This window comes from Trachypithecus francoisi, unplaced genomic scaffold, assembly GCF_009764315.1.
Source record: "Trachypithecus francoisi isolate TF-2019V2 unplaced genomic scaffold, Tfra_2.0 Lachesis_group6, whole genome shotgun sequence".
In the NCBI taxonomy this organism is placed as follows: domain Eukaryota; kingdom Metazoa; phylum Chordata; class Mammalia; order Primates; family Cercopithecidae; genus Trachypithecus; species Trachypithecus francoisi.
The window spans coordinates 128,328,399-128,344,066 of NW_022681471.1; the positions used below are offsets into that span (position 1 = coordinate 128,328,399).

A 15,668-nucleotide genomic window follows, 5' to 3' on the forward strand; every position below is an offset into this window, starting at 1 on the left:
CCAGTAGTAGAGGAGATATATTTTCATTTGGGAATAATCTGTTCCCTGGTTATTTAATGGTATCATTATTATTATATATGAATTAATCATTTTAATGAGAAATTTGCATTCATTGCAGTCTACGAATCCAAGTTGCCTCATGCAATATAGTATCTTTTAATTTTAATCCCAAATTGTCAGGTGCCCGTCTTTTCAGCAGACCTGTATTTCATGAATAAAGCTTTCCCTTTGGTCAGGCAATAGACAGAAAATTGTGTTTTGGAGAAGCAATAGGAAGAATAAGGGTGTGAATGCCAGATCAGCTGGATTTCAATCCCATCAGTTCTTACTCTGAACAAGGTCCCATGACCTTGGGCAAATTGCTTAACCTTTCTGTGCCTCTGTTTTCTCATCTCTGCAATGGGGATGACCGTAGTTCCAGTTCATGGTGCTCTTTGCAGATGTAATGCATGGACAGAGCTGGGATCAATGTGTTGTTGCACAGGGCACCCAGGTGGGGTCAGTCTTCTTCGTATTCATTACGACTGGAGCTCCCACATGCTCTTGTTGGTTCAGGACATTTGAGAACACAGGACTGATTCACCACTTGATGCCTGGCTGTTTATCCCACAGGATCATTGATGGACGTGATCTGATGCCCCTGCTTGAAAGAAAAAGCCAACGCTCCGATCATGAGTTTCTCTTCCATTACTGCAACGCCTACTTAAATGCTGTGCGCTGGCACCCTCAGAACAGTGAGTAAACAGACCTTTCCATGCTTCTCATGCTCCGTGCAACCTATGCCACGGGAATAGTTAAAACTAAGGGGCAAAAAGGTGGCTCTGCTCAATGGAGGCCAACAGGTGCCTCAATGTGCGCCCATGCTTTGCTTTGTCCTCTTTTCCCTCCTCCTCCTCTCTTCTCCTTCTGGTGACATAGTTGTCCAGGTAGGAGGACATCAGAAGGCTATGTCATTCACCCACCTGAATACCACCCACAGCTTCTCTATCCCAGCAGAGGAAGCTCCCTGTTCTCAACAGGGCGCTGTGGCTGGTCCTTTATTGCATGCACAGCTTCCCAGCTTCATTCCTGGTACTCCTCCCACACTGAGGACAGCAACCCCTGTGCTCTGTGCATTGCTGTGCTTACACTTGCAGGCTCTTCTCCTGGAAGGGTGTCTTGCCTCATCCATCTTGGAGGGTACTGCTCAATGCCCCCCAGATTCTGCTGAAATGCCACCTCCTCTGCGTGTCCTCAAAGCATTCCCCTCACTCTTCTAGCATGGCACTAAAGGCTAGAGAAGGAATGAATAGCATTTAAATGTTTACCTGACTTATTTTCCCAGCCTAAAGATGATGGATCGTGACTCACTGAATCTGTATTTTGTGTATCATGCATATTTGCTACATTTAGATATTTAAAACAAAGATAAAATGTTCTTCAGTACTACCCCATTTCCTGAACTGGGGGTTCTTTTAATTGTGCAATCGAACAGGATCTCTTGTGGGTTTTCTAATACTTGTTTTATAGTGGCATTTCCAATTAGCATACAGGAACAAATGGTTTATAATCTTAGGTGTGGTTATTGATTTCAAACCTTTCTTTCATATTTTTGAAACTTAGAATTACAGTAATATTCCTATCACTAAGATACCTGGCAGTCAATGGAAAGTGATGAGCAGTTTATAAAACTATTGTATGTACTAGAGGTACCTGTTGAGGTTGGACTTTCAGTTCCTTCTTTGGAAGTAAAATAAAATTCCCCTTTTCTCTAAGGGGCTTTGGAGCTCTGCTTCTAGAACCTAGGACTGCCCCCCTACCCCGCCCCGAAGGAGGGGTGTGTAATAACCTCCTAGCTGCTAACTTCTTCTTAACTTAGGGTGATTCCATTCCATTTTCCAACAAATCTTTGTCTCTTCCCCACTCACCTAGCCAATTTACCCAAGACTTATCATTTAAAGAGCAGCCTCTCTTTTATTTTTACAACTTTTCCATGAAATTACAACCCTTCTATTAGCCACAGAAATCACAACTGGTTTATGCTTCAGAGTTTCTCCTTTAAGTCTGGGCAGTTTCCTCATGATATGTTCTAGAAGACAAAGAACAGCAGAAACATGGGCTTGCGATTTTACTTCTGGAAGCGTTTTATTCACATATCTCATCCATGTGGCTACAACTCCTAGTTCCATAAGAATACTGCTTCTTTTTAGATCAGTTTATAGCATCGACTTCTGAGCTTTGTAATAAATGAGAGCTCAAGGACTCTTAATTTCTTTTTATATGGAGCCGGCAAGGAATGTGAAGACAAAGTTTCTGTGACTACTGCGTGTTCGAATAAGTCTGTATCATGTCCTGAACCTTGCAAAATTGTATTTTAATAGAGCCAAATCCCCAGTTAGAGAAGCCGGAAGGAACATATTGGATCAGAGGCTGGAGGAACACATTATGTGGAGGAGTAAAGAGAAGGGGGACAGGAAGAGACAGAAAATAGGAGTGAGAAAAACAAGACCCAGTTTCTGATAGGCAACTGGCCCCGGGATAAAATTTACTTCTTAGACTCTGAATGCAATTCCTTCAACTCTTCTGCCTTGAACTGGTAACAAAAAAAGGAGAAATCACAGTATCTGAAGGCTAGAATCATTTATTGAGATAAAGGACCTCAGGAAAACATGATGTTTATGAATCATTTATGATTTATTTTTTCAGATGCTATCTGAAACTCAGCAACCATATTTGCTGTCTTGGCTTTTGTGTATGTCTTCATGTTTAGTCATTTTGTATTTTATCTATTCATTTTTTCTAGAAATATGTATTGAGCACCTACTGTGTGGAACATATCGTCTTAGCGCTGGCATCTGTCAGTGAGCAAAACAGACAAAGTTCCCTGCTGAAGAGTAACTTACACTTTAGAGCATGAGGCACTGCTACCTGTGCCATGTGCTGGGAATACAGGGATGCATAAGGAAAATGTGACTCTCATCCATATGGAGCTTTCTGTCATCTGAGGAAGATGGATCTTAAACTAGTACTAGTTGAATGAGTCTGCTTAGGTCATCTCAGATAGACTTTGGTAGGAGCTTGTCAATAATCACTAGACTGTTGAATATATTCCATGAATCTTAGGGATAAGAGGGCTGTTGTCTGACCTCAGAATACTTTATTAGAAAAAAAAAAAAAAGAAATGTAGTATTAGGGTTTAGTAGCAGGCAGTGGTATGCTGGAATCAGCTCCTGATCATTCAGGAATGTTGCCAGCTGCTTGTTAAACCATTGCTCATGTTCATTTGGCTCTGTTGGGGGTGTTTACACCATGGCACTTGTCAAACATGACAAATACAGGTTGCCTTTCTCCCTCAGAACCCTAGATTAACAATAGTTTGTTGGTATTAGTAGAACTGACTGCAAATATTTTTAAGATGCAGTTACTATTTATCTTGATTACTTGGAAGACAAAATATTATTCCAAACTCATGAAATACCGATTTTTTAAAATCCTAGAGCTAGGATTTCATTTCCACCCTTTTAAAACATGAATCTCTTTTAAAATTTATATATAACGTCTTCGCTATAATTTAGTTGTCTCAGCAAATTGAATGACATAATTTAATTATGATCTGATATCATTATTCCTATTACATTTTACAAGAACTCATGAAAGCATGATTATAACATGGATAACTTTTCTTGCACTAAAATAAGAATTTTGAGTTAAAATTTACCATTCAATGTGTATGAAAAATTTTGGCTTTAACGTTTGACATATGAATTAATGTTATTAAAAATTCAACACAATGACAACTTGATTTTATGGATGGAATTGATCTTAGAGGGTAGGTGGATACTTGGCTCCAAGATTTTTAAGCTGATGACTGTAGTCTGTGAGATAAATACTCACATTAATGGAGAGTCCCCAAACCAGCTGGTCATACCAAAATCCATGGGATAGCTGTAGATATATTCTAGAATGCAGTGCAATATAGTACATAATTAATAGCTTAAAGCGTTTTGTACAGACAAATATGTAATCTTAGCATCATGTAGAAAAAAAAGTCACATATATTTGAAATGTCACACTTTAGTCAGGAAAAGGGATCTCCATGAAGCTATAAAAATTACTTACAGAAACAGGGCACTGATACCATTCTTTCCCTAGGAGAAGGATATAGACATCCTCACGTTGAACTAGCAGAGCCTCATAAATCCTGCTCCATTTTCTATTCAAGTTTTTTGGAAACTTTTTTCCAACAATAAAAAAATTTTTAAAAAAGCTTTATTTTAAAAAATGACAATACTAGGAACATTTGAATGATTATCTTCTAGCTATTGTGAATATACAATCAATTAATGTTAACTGGTGATGGATATCCCAATTTCCCTGATTTGATTATATGAGTGTTTCAAATGATCACGGGTACCCTGAAATACGTACATCGAATATGCATCAATAAAAAGTAAATAAATAAAATTACAGCAAACAGCAATAGGGTAATGGAATTCATTCCAAAGGAATGTGTTCCTTTCCAGCTTTCTGAAAGATACCTTCATTTCAAAATAAGAGCTGAGTAATGGTTTAAAATCAAAACCAGCTTACCATGGTAACATAAAGAAAAATGCTTGCATTGCTCACTATCTAGCATTTTCATTTAATTAAAATTTAATTTGCCTCTAAAATATACCTAATAAAAGAGAAGAGATTCTCATAACAGCCACTTATGAGTTAACAGCATCAGAAAGGCAGCACTTGGCTTTCATCATCACTAGTAATTTTGGTGAGTACTTGTCAGATGCCCTTTCTCACCTGATCCTCTGAATTAGGATCTAAAGTGTCAGAAATGAAATATCGAGGGCTGAAACTGACCTAATATGAGATGCCAAATTTAAGCTCACCGGGAACTATCCTGTATTTCAGCTGACCTTATAAAAGGACATATTTTCATCTTCCTCTGTAACTGTTGTAGCAATTAAGAAAAAGCACATATATGTAAACCATTTCAAGGATAACTTTTAAGTATTAGGATTTCTTTTCTTTGTGAACACTTCAGATGCTGCATTGCCACAAGCTTTTGATAGTTCAGGCATGCAGCCATTATTTCACTCATGTGCCTGTGAAGCCCAGTAGCAAGGTATACAACATTTGTACTTGTAATTGTAGCAGCACAGGATGATGGTGTCCTGGGATGAACAGAATTTGCTTTGGAGATCTAGGAGAAGGAGTGATTTATGAGGTTAGAAAAGATTTCATTGAACTTTTAATTTTTTAATTAAATGTATTTTCTATCGTTATCATCCAAACACATCAGTAATAGCCTAACTTCTCCTAACAATCATTTCCAACAGTGGAAGAAAATCACCACATAAATAGATTTTGTGTTTTCCAACACAGTCTATTAAACATATATTTTCTTATGGAACTTCATACCTTATAGACAGTATCAGACAATATTTGAGATAAACATTCAGTTTTCAACCAAAGTTGTAGTGTGTCTGATCTAAGATTACACTAATACTGTGGAAAAAAAAGTCCTGGTCATTACTTTTGATAATTTGCTACAGTGCAAACTTACTTCCTTATAGAGACAAAGTAATCAAAATGAATTTTCTTTCTTGAATACAAAAAAAAAAACCCAAAGACTTGGTGTGGCTGAATGCTCAAATGCCCTCTTCCATCTAAACTTGGCACCCAGCTTATTCTGATCTTTCTGCCAGGGGTCACTTCTGATCTTTTCCCTTGCATTCTCCGTCCTACCATTTCATTGATTTTCTACAGTATTTTACACATCTCTTTTCCCCGACTTCAACATGAGGTGTCTCTCAGTTCTCCCGGAATGTCTGCTTTTATGTCTCTAAACCCCCGCCGGATTTGCTTTCATATGCTCTCAGACCTGGTGTTTTCTAAATAGACATTTTAGTTCTAACCAGGGCATGCAATATTTAGCAATTTTTTGTGTCTTCCTTACTTTCGTATCTTCTATACAAAATGTTTTGTAGGTGGTTATAGACGTTTCCCTTTGTTAATCTCATGTTCTTGAAATTTGTCATCTCTTTTTGTGATCATTATGTATCTTTTGGAGACGTGCTTGATGACAGTAAACACTGATGTTTATTGCATATTTACTGTCTGCAGGACACTTTATCAAGAACATTGTATTTGATATCTCATTTAATCCCCTGAATTAGAAGAGATTATGATTATATTAGTTTCAGGTTTGACTGTAACAGAAAACAATAAAAGAAAGTTACATTAGAGAAGGTTTTTTTTTGTTTTGTTTGTTTGTTTGTTTGTTTGTTTTTTGAGATGGAGTCTCGCTCTGTCACCCAGGCTGGAGTGCAGTGGCGTGATCTCGGCTCACTGCAAGCTCCGCCTCCCAGGTTCATACCATCCTCCTGCCTCAGCCTCCCGAGTAGCTGGGACTACAGGCTCCTGCCACCATGCCCGGCTTTTGTATTTTTAGCAGTGATGGGGTTTCACCGTGTTAGCCAGGATGGTCTCGATCTCCTGACCTCGTGATCTGCCCGTCTCGGTCTCCCAAAGTGCTGGGATTACAGGTGTGAGCCACCACGCCCGCCTTTTAGAGAGAGGTTTATATCTCCATCTCATGGGCGACATCCAGAGACAAATGGTCCAGAAAGTCTCTGGAGTGCAGAATCTTTCAAGCGGCTTTTCCACCTCCTGTAGAATGTGACAGCTTCATCTTCGTGGTGAGTGATGGCTGTGTCTACCCTAAACGCATACAATGGTGGGATGGATGGGAAAGATGAGAAGAAAAAAGTGCATGGCTACTACTTCCCAAGGAAGATAATCAGACTCTTCGCAGAGGCCAGAAGTTGGTCATCTGTTCACACTTAGCTTCACAGGAGGCTGCAAAGGAGAGTTTTGTTGTGGGTTTCCATGTACCCAGAGGAACGTTCAGTGACTGTGGGAGGCTGGGGGATCAGCTAGCTATCTCTCCTCCCAGTGTTATTTTTCCCAATTACAGATGGGAAGACAGAGAGGTAGAAGGTTACATTATTGGCATAGAGTTGCAAAGTTGATGGCCAAGTTGGGATTTGCAACCAACACTGTCTGCTTTTGAGTCTGTCTCCCATTAATCGAAATGTCTTCCCCTAAGACAATATGTTCTTTTACTCACAATTATAAATCATGACTCCTCTACCTAACTGTGTATCTGGACATCTCCGTGCCCCAATGTGCTGAGTCCACGATTCATTCACATCCTCTTATTCCCCAAATGTGGACATCCTTGGTGTTATCAGGTCTCATACTCCTTCCACTGGCTCCGTGCCTGATCCTCGTGCTCTCAGCTGTCCTCTTCCCTCTCCATGAATGTTCTTTCCTGGGGGCCAAATGACTTATGCCCCCTGCACAATTCCTGATGACTGCCCATTTTTGGCACCAAGCAATCCCAAAGCAAATGTACTTCCAAGCTCTCTGCCTTCCTCACTCTGTTATCTGCCGTGATCAGATCGTAACCTCCAGTGCCTCACAGTAGCCTGTTGGTCCTTCAAGCTGGAGGTGGTGCAGAGCCATTGTGTGATTTCAGGCAGGATGCTCCGGATGGATCCCAAGGAGACTGTGGAGTGTATTTGGCTTCTTGTCTGCTCACACTGGATTTCATGATGACAGCTGGCTCCACCCCTCTCTTTCCATCCCTTCCCCCTAATAACCATCATCTCCTTTTTAAAAAAATTTATCGAACAATTTTGTTTTTTTTTTTTGAGGTAGAGTTTCGCTCTTGTCACCTAGGCTGACATGCAATGGCACGATCTCATCTCACTGCCACTTCCACCTCCAGGTTCAAGCGATTCTCCCGCCCCAGCCTCCCAAGTAGCTGGGATTACAGGTGCCCACCACCACGCCGAGCTAGTTTTTATATTTTTAGTAGAGACAGGGTTTCACCGTGTTGGCCAGGCTGGTCTTGAACTCCTGCCCTCAGGTGATCCACCCCGCCTCGGCTCCCAAAGTTCTGGGATTACAGGCGAGGGCCACTGCACCTGGCCCCAACAATTTTTTATTGGGCCTCTATTCTATCTAAGATACTAGACACTACACATTTAGGAGATGTGGAAGATACAGTCCCTGCCTTCAGAGAGGAAATAATCCAGCCAGAGAATTGGAGACCTCAAGTGTTGACTGAGTGATGAAAACTGGTGAGAAGAACAGAGGAAGACTGGTGACTTCCAGCTGGGAATTCAGATGGATTCATGAAGGAGAACATAGCAGGGCTTTGAAGAACAGCTAGAATATCAATATGGAGGCAAGGAAGGGAAAGTGAGGGAAGAGTCTCATATACATCATACACCCACTTTGTTCCAGGTTATATATTTCTGTCCCTTACTATGCAAAACCCAAGGCTTAATAGAAGGGAGTATTTCGTCCTCAAATACTCAGGCATCCGTTGAGAAAGCTTGTGTTGCTCTCAAATTGCCTGGCTGTGAAGCAGGTGCACCCAGCCACTAGAGCTGCTTCCTCATCCTTCTCACTGTTGTATCGTGAGCTCTGGTGCTGCCAGCTGCAGGAAGCAGGCAGAACTTATCTACTGTCATCCATTTTATATTAACCAAGGGCTGAATAGTTAGGGGGTTTGTGCTATGGTAAACAGATGGCAGTGAACCTCAGGGGTCCGAAACAGAGCTTGGGGCCAAGATGCTTCTGGCGAATGTGCATGTATTAAGTTAGAAGACACGTGATCTATGGAGGCTCAGGTATGGACACACTGTAAAATCTTTGGGTCTAAGAAAAGATTTGAGGCATTAGTGTGAGGTGTCTGGATGAGACTAGGGTAATGTATGGAACAATTTTTTAGGTGGATCGCAGGAGTCAGGAGGACACCATGGGATGGGTTTTCAGGCATCAGTTCAGTAGATGACATTAACTTTTCTGTAAACTTACTGAGGGGACAGGCCTACGGTTCTTTGTGTGGGGGTTCCTCACAATGGAAAAATGGAACAGTATGTGAAATGGTTCTTGAAGACCTTCAAGATGGCAACAGAGGTACATGCTGCCAAGACTGAAAACCAAAATATCTGCGTATGCCTTCTATGATATATACATGCAGTCTTCCAAGCACCAAAATAAATCTCGCCAAAACTACCAGTTGAACATCATTCATCAAGGGAAGTTTAAATCTGAGTGATACATTAAGAGCCAATGTGTTGAAGCCATGTAGATTTATTAATAGTTTTCCATATACTTTAAGAATCCTTAGCAGAAAAAAAAGTCTTATGACATGTATTACAGTAGCAACAGATTGAAGGGCAGATGGAAACTGAATTGTTTCTTGCGTAAATTGGCTGCAGCTTTCTGTTCACAGTTAACTCATGTATAGTCTCTACTATAGACCCAGCCTTCTTCTGACAGCATCACATATAGGAACCAATTTTTAATCCTCAAAGCAGGGAAGAACTATTATTACAAACATATAACAGAGGAGCAGACTGGGACACAGAGAGGTGAGAGCAGCTATGCCCAGCATCACGTCTGTAAGAAATTACAGAGCTCATGGTTGAACCTAAACTATTGCTGCTCAGAGCTACGCCCTTAACCAAGTCAGTGGCATGAAAAACTTGATGGAAGCACCTGCCCTCTAGCTAGTGCATTCTCTCTCTCTCTTCCCCCCACCCCGCCCCCGGGCTCCTCTGTCTTTGCAAGTCTCACAACACATTATCAGGCTAAGAAAGGCAAATGCTCTTTTATAAAGACATTGCTATCGTTCTGGAACAAGAGAGTCTTTCAGGCCTCTGTCACCATCCCTTCTCCATCATATTTGTGTTGGAAGAGCACAGCAACTCTACCTGTCTCTGTTCCTTCTATACTGCCTATGGATCTTTGGTGCCTTTTCTGTCCCTTAGAGCTATTCGTTCATTCATGCAGTTTATCACCAAGCCTTGGAGACTTGTGAGGATTGTCTGTCTCAGTCCAGTTTCTGACTTATTATATAAAGAATAAAGTTTGTCTTATTTTATAGTTTAGCTTTCAGAGGGTTCATGTGTAGGGAGTGGCAAATTTGTGCTGTGATAACCATTAGACCTGACATTTCCGGGGGTCAGCCCATCCAACATTTATTCTCACTCTTGCTGTAGAACGGAGCTTCTCAACCTGGGTACTATTGACATTTGGGGCCAGATCATTCTCTGTGCTGGAGGCTGCCCTGTGCATTCTAGACTGTTGAGCAGCATCCGTGGCCTCTCCCCACCAGGTATCAGTAGCACATCTGCCCCACCGCAGCTATGACCACAAAATGTGTCTTCCGACATAGCCAGATGTTCGCGAGATAACCGTGTGTTCAGTGCCTGTCTTGGTGGGAAGGTGGGGGTCTAGGAGGAAAGGGTTCTGCCATCCATTTGTCAGGGACCACCCTGACAGAGGCCCCATCATCTTGAATGTCACCGGCAGAAGAGACAGCTCCTCTGTGCTGTGGCTGGGAAAAGACATACCACATACTACCCACGTTTGGCCAGAACGGGCCATGCAGCCTTTCTGACTTCAAGGAAGCTGGAAAGTGTTCTGGAGCACTTGGATTACTCAGGGTTCATTATCCCCAAGAAGGAGGTGTAGTCTTGTTTTTGTGGCCTCAGAGTTCCAGGTCAGGGCACCTTGCTTTAGCCACTGTGAGTTAGAAGCAGGGGCCGTAAGGGCACAGTCATGTCGTGTGATGCCTCTGAGTGTCTGTCGTGTATGCAGTGTCTTTACTTCTCCCAAATGGGCTTTCCAGACCTGGTTTTGTTTTGTCTCACATAATGGCTCTGAGACTTCTGCAAGACAGCAGTTTAAACATTCAGAGAGGCCTGGAAACGAGTGTCCCAGGGTCCGGATTGTGCCCAGCTCTGTTATGGAGTGTTGTGACTGCTCTAAGTAGAGAATTCAAAATGCAAGACGTGAGAGGCTTGCATCATTATGAGAGGCCATAAGCATTTGGGGCCCTTAGGATAAAGACAGAATGAGGCTTCGAGGACCCTTTTCAAGAGGACGTTGTTAACATTTGTAGGCGATGTAGCATGACCCTGTTCCCGGACCAAAGCGAGGGTAGGACTGCTATTTCTTGCAGCCCAACAAGAAGATGCAGATGAACTGGGGAGGAAGAGAGTTTTTATTTCTGTAACCGGTTACAGGGAAAAGGCCTGGAAAATATTGCCCAGACCAACTCAAAATTACAGCTTTCTGGAGCTTGTATACCTTCTCAGCTATAAGTTTATGTGCAAGTGTGCATTCATCTAAAGACATAAGTCATTAACTTCTTTTAATCTGTAACTAAGGTCTGAATCCTGGAGACCTTCCTCTGGAGCCTCAGTAAATCGACTTAATCTAAATGGGTCCAGGTGCCTGGGGTGATTACCCTTATCTTGTCTCCCACTAAATCGTGGAGGTTTGGGGAGTTCCTTCAGACCCCATAAACTTGTTTGTGGAGGTCTGGGGAGTTTCTTCAGACCCCCAATAAAACTTGTTTAATCCTAAACGGGTCCTGTTAAGAATGCCTTCGTTATCTTGTCATGCTTCGAGGCGCAGGAGAGGCCTGGGCAAAACTCTTGGTGGGCTTTTGTTCCATTCCAGCCTTTGTATGAAGACACTGGCTCTATCAGCTTTTAAGATTTAACTTCACCACTCGGTCAGTGCTGAAACAGTTATTACGGAGGCCTGTGTTAGTGAGACCTGGCCTGCCACAACCCGACTCCAAGAGGTTAAGAGGGAGCTTGTGCTAGATACTAGTACTGATTTTAAAAAATATTTTAGTACATAACGGAAGTTCTGGCTTGTGCCCTCCCTATTTTTGTTCTTGGGGAGCACGTGTGTTCATTTTCGGGGCTTCCTTGCCAGGGCTCCTGCTTCCCGTGGCTGAGTTGTTGTAACTCAAAGTAATAGAAATGACAACGTCTCTTCCCGTTCCGGGGTCAGAAGCCCCTGTGGTCCCCAGACAATCCCAGGGAACCCAGAGGCCTCTTTTTTCTCTTTGCTCGCAGCTTAGTTTATTTTTAATAAGATAGCTGCTTTAGGATCCTGTGTGGAGGATGCTGAATCAGTTCCTGGCTTAGGCATCAACTTTTTCTCACTTACATTCTATCTGCCTTTTTGTCAAATGACAATAAACTTTCTTCTCTCATGAGTTGAGTCACATTGTTTAGTGGTGATTTTATATAAAAATATGTTTCGCCAGATGGATGATGATTTCCTAGCATTTTGTTCTAGCACAGTGACATAACAGTACTATATCATATGTCACTGATATCTTTGACCATTACTTGTGACAATTCGTTTTCTTAATTTGGGGGAGGATTTTAAAATCTCAGTAGAATTATTGTCCTCATCACCACTTAGACTACTTAAACAAGTAAAACAAAACAAAACACAACAAAACTGTCCACTTTAATTTTCCTGCGTTCTGTATATCAAATTTAATAATTCCTTTTAGGTCATTGGATCTCAGTTATAAATGAGTCTCAGTTTCCAGTTTGGTAAAAATATTTATCTTTTTCAGTGGTGAGGGAGAAACAGTCTTTTATCAGAGCAGTTGATGATAATTTTTAAAATACAGTAGTGAATAAACATTTTTTAAAAATTTAACATTTTTCTAGTATATGAGGATACTCAGGATGAAGTATGTTATCAAAATAATTTTGGAATACAGGACTAAATATACCTATGAAAAATATAAAATGATGCCAGGCATGGTGGCTCACACCTGTAATCCCAGTGTTGTGGGAGGCCAAGGCAGGAGGATTGCTTGAGCCCAGGAGTTCAAGACCAACCTGGGCAACATGGAGAGACCCCATCTCTACAAAAAAATTTAAAATATAGCTGGGCATGGTGGCATACACCTGTGGTCCCAGCTACTTGGGAGGCTGAGGCAGGAGGATTGCTTGAGACCAGGAGTTCGAGACTGCAGTGAGCTACGATCATACCACTGTACTCCAGCCTGAGCGATAATGCGAGACCCTGTCTCTAGAAAATACAAATCGAAAATATAAATTAAACAAAAGAAGGTGACTCTGCCAGGTGCCTTCTATTTTATCTAGTGACTGAGTTGTGCTCTTTATCTTTGAAATGACAGTTTCAGAGATATCAGTTTGGAGATGTCAGTTCCCGGGTTCCTGATGAATAATAGAACAAGCTCCCAAAGTAGGGGTGGTTATCTTGTGAGCCACTATACAATAAAAAGTGCAGTTCTAGTTCTCTCTTTTCAGTAAATCTAAAGTGGTCCAGAGAAACAGCACAGGGACTAAGCAATCTACCTTTTTATGAAAAGTTTTTAAAAATCCAAATGAAAGGATAAAAAGGCAAGCAACCCCAGAGCATGCTAAATAATTCTTTAGAATAATTAATTCTTAGTTCTACACTTGTCTGAACTACCCAGCAACACCACTGCCGTTCCCAGGCCAGGGTGCCTGCGTCTCTTGACTGGGCCTGATGTCGATCTGCTCTTCCAGCTCACACTTGGGGAGGATTGTGCTCTGGTGGTAATGACGGGATCCTGTGAGTGCCTTTCAAAAGCAAATGGAAAATACAGGCTCTTTGCATGAATTTATTCCAGGAGCCTGTATTCTCCTGGGGTTTTACACAGAGGCTTGACTCGAATGTCAAGTTCAAAACGCCCTCTAAATTTGCACCATGGGGAGCACGAGCAAGAGAGGCTTCCTGGCTCGCTTCTCTATGTACCCACTTTGTCTCTCGGCTGACCCTGAGGAAGGATTCTAAGTGGCTGCAAATGGCAGGCTCTGTCAGCCTGTCTCCAAAAAGTCTTCTGAAGGAAATTTCTCATACCCTGGAAGAAAGTGTGGGATGAGAGGAGTGGATGGGAAGCATCTTAAGGTTACTTGCTGCCTTTTGAAACCCTGCTGGAGATGGTAACCAAGTCCCGGAATTCTTCCTGCAGCCTGGCGTGTCTGTGTGTCAGCTTGACCTTATCTTTCTGAAGCAGGTGCACTGAGCCCATGTAAAGTGCACAGATGTCATGTCCTGCTCTCGCAGAAGGAGCTCTGCCACAGACTGCAGGCGTCTCATTATGAATCTTCTTTAATATATTCATCTAAACGTATTCACCTTGCTTTCCCTGTCTTTCTCAGCTTTAAAAAAAAACCCACACACACAAAGAGGCTGACTTTTCCCATCGCTAACCTTGTCCAAGGTCAGGGGCGATTTGGGGACATCACAGGGCCCCAGTGACTGTCAGTTTAAACCCATTGCATTAATCTATTTTACATTTTGATCAGTTGATCATGAAATACCTATAATTACAAAAGTCGCCCATGCCATTATATGCACAAATGATCGGGATGACTTACACAGACAGCAGTGGGGGGCTTCCTCGGAGGAATGCCTCTTTGGTTTTATGTAAAAGCTGTAAGGGCATTCACGTTCTGCACCTGATTCTAGTGGGTTCATGCATTTTAATTCTCGGTTTTTATCTGCTACATTTTGCCTACCCAGGAAACATGTTTAGGCCTCTGTTAGAAGGTGTTCCTTCTAGAGCTCCTCAGAAAATGATAACATTGTCTGATAAATAGGAAATGGATCGATTATTTCATAATTATTCATTTGTTTGTAACTTAGTTTTTCCGAGCAATTTCAATATTTTGGAGTTTATTGAAATACAGAACTTACATTTAAAAAACTAACCATCCTATTCTGGTGTTGATGAATTCCCCTAATTTGGAATTTCTAACAGCTTTTAAAGGTATATGTTGCATGCCATTATATTCTAATTTAAAGATTTTTAGTAAATGTATAGAGTTGAGCAACCTGCTTTCAGAACATCTCCTTCATCCCCAAAAGATCGTTTCCATCCCCCATTTGTAATCCCTCCTCACCCTCACTTCTAGCCTCATTTAATTATTTTTTATTTTTGTTTGTTTATTTTTGTGGGGTTGTTTTTTGTTTTGTTTTGTTTTGTTTTGTTTTGAGACAGGGTCTTGCTTTGCCACCCAGGCTGGAGTGCAGTGGCATGATCATAGCTCACTGAAGTTTCCACTGCCTGGACTCACACAATCCTGCCTTAGTCTCTGGAGTAGCTGGGACTACAGGCACATGCCACCACACCCAGCTTTTTTTTTTTTTTTAATTTCTTATAGAGAAGGGCTTTCACTATGTTGCCCAGGCTGGGCTCAAACCCCTACCTAGGCTCAAGTGATTCTTCCACCTCAGCCTCCCAAAGTGCTGAGATTACAGGCATGAGCCACTGCACTCGGCCCTCATTTAATTCTTTTACTTTTTTTTTTGAGACAGAGGCTCGTTCTGTCACCCAGGCCAGAGTGCAGTGGCGCAATCTCAGCTCACTGCAACCACCGCCTCCTGGGTTCAAGTGATTCTTTTGCCTTAGCTTCCTGAGTAGCTGGGATTACAGGGACCTGCCACAACACCCAGCTAATTTTTGTATTTTTTAGTAGAGACAGGGTTTCGCCATGTTGACCAGGCTGGTCTCCAACTCCTGACCTCAAGTGGTCCATTCGTCTTGGCCTCCCAAAGTTCATTTAATTCTTGATTTGACATTTTTTGGACTTTCTGAAAACTGAGAAAATAAACTGTTAACTGCGGTCCTACCAAGTTTGACGCTGTTCCTGCTGGCTGTGTGTGTTGGTGTCTATGTGTGGCTTCATAATCTCTCCTGTACATATTAACATTGTGCCTGCAGCCTTATGATATCTTCACCTTCTTAAATCACATGGCAGCATAATTTCCGCATCACTTTTTCATTTGTGATA

The 15,668-nt window shown here is 41.8% G+C and overlaps 1 protein-coding gene across 1 annotated transcript in view; it reads left to right on the forward strand.

Moving 5' to 3' along the window:
* STS (steroid sulfatase) overlaps positions 1-15,668 on the forward strand; it is a 207,726-nt gene that overhangs the window by 187,205 nt on the left and 4,853 nt on the right. Inside the window, 1 exon segment of the mRNA XM_033201712.1 lies at positions 613-734. Within this exon segment, the coding sequence (XP_033057603.1) occupies positions 613-734 (122 nt within the window).